This window comes from Ciconia boyciana, chromosome 32 (genome assembly GCF_034638445.1).
Source record: "Ciconia boyciana chromosome 32, ASM3463844v1, whole genome shotgun sequence".
Classification (NCBI taxonomy): domain Eukaryota; kingdom Metazoa; phylum Chordata; class Aves; order Ciconiiformes; family Ciconiidae; genus Ciconia; species Ciconia boyciana.
Genome location: NC_132965.1, coordinates 795,544 through 803,515, shown reverse-complemented (window position 1 = coordinate 803,515; position 7,972 = coordinate 795,544). Strand labels below are relative to the sequence as shown.

The 7,972-nt window shown below is 64.0% G+C and overlaps 1 protein-coding gene across 1 annotated transcript in view; it reads left to right on the top strand.

The window, feature by feature from the left end:
* Nucleotides 1-635: 635 nt before the first annotated feature.
* The window catches only part of NEURL4 (neuralized E3 ubiquitin protein ligase 4), a 57,560-nt gene continuing 50,223 nt past the window's right edge, over nt 636-7,972 (top strand). Inside the window, 4 exon segments of the mRNA XM_072848614.1 lie at nt 636-707; nt 1,224-1,535; nt 5,553-5,949; nt 6,898-6,978. Coding sequence (XP_072704715.1) covers nt 636-707; nt 1,224-1,535; nt 5,553-5,949; nt 6,898-6,978 — 862 coding nt within the window.

Below are 7,972 nucleotides of genomic sequence, written 5' to 3'. Positions count from 1 at the left end.
GGCACCGGGATGGGGGGGACGGGGGGCAGGGATGGGGGGCACCGGGATGGGGGGACGGGGGGCAGGGATGGGGGGCACCGGGATGGGGGGGCAGGGATGGGGGGCACCGGGATGGGGGGACGGGGGGCAGGGATGGGGGCACCGGGATGGGGGGGACGGGGGCAGGGATGGGGGGCACCGGGATGGGGGGACGGGGGGCAGGGATGGGGGGGACACACCGGGATGGGGGAGGGGCGGACACATGGGGATGGGGGACCGGGACGGGGGGCACGGGGGGACACCGGGATCGGGGGGCCATGGGGGGGTGGGGGTACGAGGGGGCAGGGATGGGGGGACACACCGGGATGGGGGGGCGGGGGGGAGGGGGGACCGGGATGGGGGGAGGGGGACTGGGACTGGGGGGGAAACATGGGGATGGGGGGCAGGGATGGGGGGACACAGGGAGGGGAGGGGTGGATGGGGGCACCGGGGGGTGGGGGAGCGGGCTGGGGGGGTCAAGGGGGGGGGCACAGGAATTTGGGGAGGGGGCCGGGATGGGGGAGGGGCAGGGATTTGGGGGGGGGGATGACGGGGGGATGGGGAGGGGGTGGGGAGGGGTGGGGAAGGGGGAGGGGCGTGGTGGGTTAATTAACATAATGATCCTAACTAACCACGGCCTCAACTCGAGCCGGACACGAAGCTGTGCCTGGAAGGGCCCCCTCTCCCCCGTAACCCCCCTAATTAATTAACTGTTAATTAAACACTAATTACCCGTTATTACACTGTAATAACTCCTTAATTACACGTTAGCAGCCAGCAATACCTCGTAAGCGCTTTAGTGCCGTTATTAATGAGCTCCCAGCGCTAATTACCCCCCCCCCGGCCGCGGCGGCCCCGTAATTAGCCCAGCTTCATTACCGGGGATTAATTAGCGCCGGGACCGCGGCGTTGCCAGGCAGGGCCCCGTCCCCATGGCAACCGTTGCTGGGTCGTCAAGCGGCCGGCCAGCGCGACGGTGCCGTAAAAGAGATTGGGGGAGGAAAGGGGTGGGGGAGAGGGTGCCACTCTGCCGTAAAGCGCTGCAAAGAGCGGCGGAGCGAGGCGGGGGGAGGGGAGAGGGGGAGAGAAGTGGGGGAGGGGATGGGGGTCGCGGTGGGGGGGCACCGGAGGGTGGCGGGGGGGAGCCCCGGAGAGATGGGGCGGAAAGGGGGTTAAGCACCGCGTCGGGCCACTCCGCCGTCAAGAGCGTCGCGTCGCACCACGTCGCAAAAGGACGTAAAAGTGTCGCAAAATCCCCGGAGCCTGGGGTGGGGAGGCCCGCCGGTACCGTGGAGCGCGGCGGAGCGCGATGGCGGCGCCGGGCCCCGGCGGGGCGGGCGGGGGCCCGGGGGGGGCCCGGGGAGCTGCACCCCCGTACCGGGAAGCTGGTGTCGTTGTCTCAGGGTGGCCGGAGCGCGGCCCGGGCCCAACCGGGTCAGGAATTTAATCACGGGCTGGTGTTGAGCCGCGATCCGCTGCGGCCCGGCCGCGTCTTCACCGTCCGCATCGACAGGAAGGTGGGGGGCACTGGGAGGGACTGGAGAGGGACTGGGGGGCACTGGGAGGGACTGGAGGGGGACTGGGGGGCACTGGGATGAACTGGGAGGGACTGGGGGGCACTGGGATGGACTGGGAGGGACTGGGGGGCACTGGGAGGGACTGGAGGGGGACTGGGGGGACACTGGGAGGGACTGGAGAGCGACTGGGGGGGCACTGGGATGGACTGGGGGGGCACTGGGAGGGACTGGAGGGGTACTGGAGGGGCACTGGGAGGGACTGGAGGGGTACTGGAGGGGCACTGGGATGGACTGGGAGGGACTGGAGGGGCACTGGGAGGGACTGGAGAGGGACTAGAGAGGGACTGGGGGGGCACTGGGAGGGATGGGAGAGGGACTGGGGAAGGGGACTGGGAGGACTGGGAAAGGAAGCTAGGGGTGACTGGGAGAATTGGGGGCACTGGAGGGGGACTGGGAGGACTGGGGAAGGGGACTGGGAGGACTGGGGCAGATTGGGGATGGGGAACTGGGAGGACTGGGGAAGGGGGCTGGGGGTGACTGGGAGAATTGGGGGCACTGGGAGGACTGGGGAGGGACTGGGGAAGGGGACTGGGAGGACTGGGGCAGATTGGGGAGGGGAACTGGGAGGACTGGGGAAGGGGACTGAGGGAGACTGGAGGGGGGACTGGGGTTAACTGGGAGGACTGGGGAAGGGAACTGGGGGTGACTGGGGGAGACTGGGGGAGACTGAAGAGGGGGACTGGGAGCACTGGAGGAGACTGGGGGGGGTGGGGGGCTGGGGGTTACTGGGAAAAACCAGGAGGTAACTGGGGGGACTGGGAGTTACTGGGGAAGGCCAGGAGGTAACTGGGGCGGTGGGGAGATCCTGGGGTGCCTGGGGAAGGGGCACCCCAACAGGGACCCCCAGGATTGGGCCCCCCCCACATTGAGGACCCCGACATGGGGGCGATGCAGCCCCCCGAGGGTCCCCCCTTATTGGGGTCCCCCGATTTTGGGGTGACACAGACCCCCAGCGTTGGGACCCCCTTTATTGGAGCCCCCCCAAATCGGAGCCCCCCGTGTTGGGGTAACAGATGCCAGGAGTGGGGACCCCCATTTCCCCCCTCAGCCCCCATTTCCCTCTTCCTCCCCTCAGCCCCCATTTCCCCCTTTAACCCCCATTTCCTCCTCCTCAGCCCCCATTTCCTCCCCTCAGCCCCCCATTTCCTCCCTCAGCCCCCATTTCCTTTAACCCCCCATTTCCTTCCTTCCATCAGGGACCCCATTTCCCCCTCAGCCCCCATTTCCCCCTCCTCCTGTCAGGGACCCCATTTCCCCCTTTGCCCCCCATTTCCCTTTGCCCCCCATTTCCCCTTTGCCCCCCATTTCCCCCCTTTGCCCCCCATTTCCCCCCTTAACCCCCATTTCCCCTCCTCCGTCAGGGACCCATTTCCCCCTCAGCCCCCATTTCCCCCTTTAACCCCCATTTCCTTCCTTCCATCAGGGACCCCATTTCCCCCTCAGCCCCCATTTCCCCCCTTAACCCCCATTTCCCCTCCTCCCGTCAGGGACCCCATTTCCCCCTCAGCCCCCATTTCCCCCTTTAACCCCCCATTTCCCCCTCCTTCCATCAGGGACCCCCATTTCCCCTCAGCCCCCATTTCCCCCTTAGCCCCCCATTTCCCCCTTGTGCTTATCAGGGACCCCTTAACCCCCATTTCCCCCTTCACCCATCAGGGACCCCTTGCCCCCCATTTCCCCCATTAACCCCTCCCCCGCTTTTCTACATCAGGGACCCCCTCAGCCCCCTTTTCCCCTCTCAGCCCCCTTTTCCCCTCTCAGCCCCCCTTTTCCCCCTCCTCCCTTCAGGGACCCCTTACCCTCCCCCATTTCCCTCTTTACCCCCTTTTCTACATCAGGGACCCCTTTAACCCCCCATTTCCCCATTTGTCCATTGGGGACCCCCTTAGCCCCCCATTTCCCCCTTAGCCCCCCATTTCCCCCTCCTCCTGTCAGGGACCCTTAACCCCCATTTCCCCCTCAACCCCTCTTTACCCCCATTTTCTACATCAGGGACCCCCTTAATGCCCCATTTTCCTCCTCTTCCTCCATCAGGGACCCCTGAACCCCCATTTCCCCCTTAACCCCCTCTTCCTCCATCAGGAACCCCTGAACCCCCATTTCCCCCTTAACCCCCTCTTCCTCCATCAGGGACCCCATTTCCCCCTTAACCCCCTCTTCCTCCATCAGGGACCCTGAACCCCCATTTCCCCCTTAACCCCCTCTTCCTCCATCAGGAACCCCTGAACCCCCATTTCCCCCTTAAGCCCCTCTTCCTCCATCAGGAACCCCCTTACCCCCATTTCCCCTTAACCCCCTCTTCCTCCATCAGGAACCCCTGAACCCCATTTCCCCCTTAACCCCCTCTTCCTCCATCAGGGACCCCTTACCCCCCATTTCCCCCTTAACCCCTCCCCCCACTTTTCTACATCAGGGACCCCTGAACCCCCATTTCCCCCTAACCCCCTCTTCCTCCATCAGGGACCCCTGAACCCCCATTTCCCCCTTAACCCCCTCTTCCTCCATCAGGGACCCCCTTACCCCCATTTCCCCCTTAACCCCCTCTTCCTCCATCAGGGACCCCTGAACCCCCATTTCCCCCTTAAACCCCCTCTTCCTCCATCAGGGACCCCTTACCCCCCATTTCCCCCTTAACCCCCCTGTTCCTCCATCAGGGACCCCTGAACCCCCCATTTCCCCCCTTAACCCCCCTCTTCCTCCATCAGGGACCCCTGAACCCCCATTTCCCCCTTAACCCCCTCTTCCTCCATCAGGGACCCCTTACCCCCCCTTTCCCCCTTAACCCCCTCTTCCTCCATCAGGGACCCCCTTACCCCCATTTCCCCCTTAACCCCCTCTTCCTCCATCAGGGACCCCTGAACCCCCCATTTCCCCCTTAACCCCCTCTTCCTCCATCAGGGACCCCTGAACCCCCATTTCCCCCTTAACCCCCTCTTCCTCCATCAGGGACCCCTGAACCCCCCATTTCCCCCTTAACCCCCTCTTCCTCCATCAGGGACCCCTGAACCCCCATTTCCCCCTTAACCCCCTCTTCCTCCATCAGGGACCCCTGAACCCCCATTTCCCCTTAACCCCTGTTCCTCCATCAGGGACCCCTGAACCCCATTTCCCCCTTAACCCCCTCTTCCTCCATCAGGGACCCCTGAACCCCCATTTCCCCCTTAACCCCCTCTTCCTCCATCAGGGACCCCTGAACCCCCATTTCCCCCTTAACCCCCTCTTCCTCCATCAGGGACCCTGAACCCCATTTCCCCCTTAACCCCCTCTTCCTCCATCAGGGACCACATTTCCCCCTTAACCCCCTCTTCCTCCATCAGGGACCCCTGAACCCCCCATTTCTGCCCTGAACCCCCATTTCCCTCTTAATCTCTCTTTACTCCCCTTTTTATATCAGAAACCCCTTTAACCACCCTCTTCCTCCATCAGGGACCCCTTAACCCCCCATTTCCGCCTTAACCCCCCATTTCCCGCCTTAACCCCCATTTCCCGCCTTAACCCCCCATTTCCCGCCTTAACCCCCCCATTTCCGCCCTTAACCCCCCATTTCCCCCTTAATCTCTCTTTACTACCCTTTTTTATATCAGAAACCCCTTAACCCCCTTTTCCTCCATCAGGGACCCCTGAACCCCCATTTCCCCCTTAACCCCCCATTTCCCCTCTTAATCTCTCTTTACTCCCCTTTTTTATATCAGAAACCCCTTTAACCCCCTCTTCCTCCATCAGGAACCCCTTACCCCCATTTCCCCCTTAACCCCCTCTTCCTCCATCAGGGACCCTGAACCCCCCATTTCCCCCTTAACCCCCCATTTCCCCCTTAATCTCTCTTTACTACCCTTTTTTATATCAGAAACCCCTTAACCCCCTCTTCCTCCATCAGGAACCCCTTACCCCCATTTCCCCCGTTTCCACCCCGCGAACCCCCTTAACCCTTTTTCCCCCTCTTTTTCCTTTTTCCAGGTGAACTCCTGGAGCGGCTCCATCGAGGTGGGGGTGACGGCTCTGGATCCGGCCGAGTTGGATTTTCCCAGCAGCGCTACCGGGCTCCGGGGGGGTTCCTGGGTGGTCTCCGGTTGTTCCGTTCTTCGCGACGGTCGTTCTTTACGAGAAGATTTTGGGCCGGATTTAGACGCTTTAGGGGAAGGAGATCGAGTTGGGGTTCAAGCGACCCCGGGGGGGGAATTACGACTTTGGGTGAACGGCCGGGATTGGGGGGTGGCGGCGGCCGGGCTCCCCCCCCGCGTTTGGGCGGTGGTGGATCTGTACGGAAAATGTACCCAGGTCACCGTCGTCCCACCCGAGGTGGCTGGACCCCCCCCGGCCCCCCCCTTACCGCCGGTACCCACCCCCCTGCCGGGTAATTGGGGGGGGATGTTTGGGGGCTGGGGGAGGGGATTGGGGGAGGTAGGGGTGATGGGGAGGGAGGTTGAGGGGTTATTTTGGGGCTGGGGGGCTTGGGGTGATGGGGAGGGGTTTGGGGGATTTGGGGCTTGGGGTGATGGGGAGGGGTTTGGGGGGATTTGGGGGCTGGGGGTGATGGGGAGGGGTTTGGGGAGGATTTGGGGGCTGGGGGTGATGGGGAGGGGTTTGGGGGGATTTGGGGGCTGGGGTGATGATGGGGAGGGGGTTTGGGGGGGATTTGGGGCTGGGGGTGATGGGGAGGGGGTTTGGGGGATTTGGGGGCTTGGGGTGATGGGGAGGATTTGGGGATTTGGGGGGATTTTGGGGCTGGGGAGGGGATTTGGGGGGATTTTGGGGCTGGGAGTTATGAGGAGGGGATTTGGGGGCTTGGGATGGGGCTTGGGGAGATTTGGGGGGTCTTTTTGGGGTGGGGGCTTGGGGTGATAGGGAAGGGAGTTGGGGGCTTGGGAGGAGGTTGGGGGATTTGGGGGGGATTTGGGGGCTGGGGGGCTTGGGGTGATGGGGAGGGGTTTGGGGGGATTTGGGGGCTGGAGGTGATGGGGAGGGGTTTGGGGATTTTGGGGCTGGGGGATTTGGGGGATTTGGGGCTGGGGGTTATGAGGAGGATTAGGGGGCTTGGGGGAGGATTTGGGGGTATTTTGGGGCTGGGGGCTGGGGTGATGGGGAGGATTTGGGGGCTTGGGAGGGGATTGGGAGGTAGGGGATGGGGAGGGCATTGGGGGATTTGGGGTGCAGGGAGGGCCTGGGGACATGGGGAGGGGGACTTGGGGGGCTGGGGTGATGGGGAGAGGGGGTTGGGGTACTGGGAGCACGGGGGGCACTGGGGTGTTACTGGGGACGTTACTGGGAGCACTGGGGTGACTGGTGCCCCCCCCACCCCCAGCGCTGCCCCCCGCCCCGGCCCCGCCCCGGGCCCAGCCCCGCCCTGACAAGTTCCCTGACAGCCTTGACCCCCCCGAGGGTGGTGAGTGACAGGGGGCGGGGCCTGGCTTGGGGCAGGGCCTGGCTTGGGGCGGGGCCTGGCTTGGGGGCAGGGCCTGGCAGGGGTGGGGCCTGCTAAAGGGGTGTGGCTACTGTCAGCCCTGCCTGCAGGTGGGAGTGGGTGGGGGCTCGCTGAGGGGGTGGAGCTTGGCCTGGGGGTGGGGCTTGTCCCCAGGAGGTGTGGTCAGGCTCAGGGGGTGGAGCCTTCACAGCATCTCCCTGGTGGTGGGGGTGGAGTCTGGTTCTAGGGGGTGTGGCCAGCCCCAGGGGGCGGAGCCTTTACCAGCCCTCCCTGCAGGTAGAGGTGGGTGGTTTCTCCTGGGGGCGTGGTCTTGTAAGGGGTGGGCGTGGTCTTATCACAGATGGGCGTGGTTCCAACAGGCATAGCCTTTAGCAGTGGGTGGAGTCAGCCCCAAGGGGCGGGGCTTACACCATCTGGGTCAGGGGAGGGGCCTCATGGGTGGAGCCTTTCCCAGGGGCGGGGTTTGTGGTGTTGGGGGCGTGGCCTCCTCCCAGGGTGTGGAACCAGCTCCAGGGGGCGGAGCCTTTGCTGCCCCACCCCTGCAGCTATGGACTCTCTCACAGGTGGGTGGAGCCTCTCACAGGGGCGTGGCCTTTCTTGGTGGGCAGGGCCTGTCCTCTTATGGGTGGGGCCTCACCTAGGGGGTGTGGTCTATCGGTGGGTGGGGCCAGGCTTGTTCTTATTGAGGTGTGACTGAGTGGTCTCGATGGGGGCGTGGCCTCTCCTGGGGGTGTGTCAAGCTGCAGGGGGCGGAGCCTGCCCTGTATTTCATTTTCCTAAACAATGGATAGATACCTTGATGGGTGTGGCTTTTCTTGGTGGGCGTGGCCTGTTCTGATAAAGGTGTGGCTTCTCCGGAGGGCGTGGTCTCACTGGGGGCGTGGCCCACCTCGGGGGCGGAGCTTTCCGTATACTTACATCATGACTAGATAGAGTTGTTCTTTGGAGGGTGTGG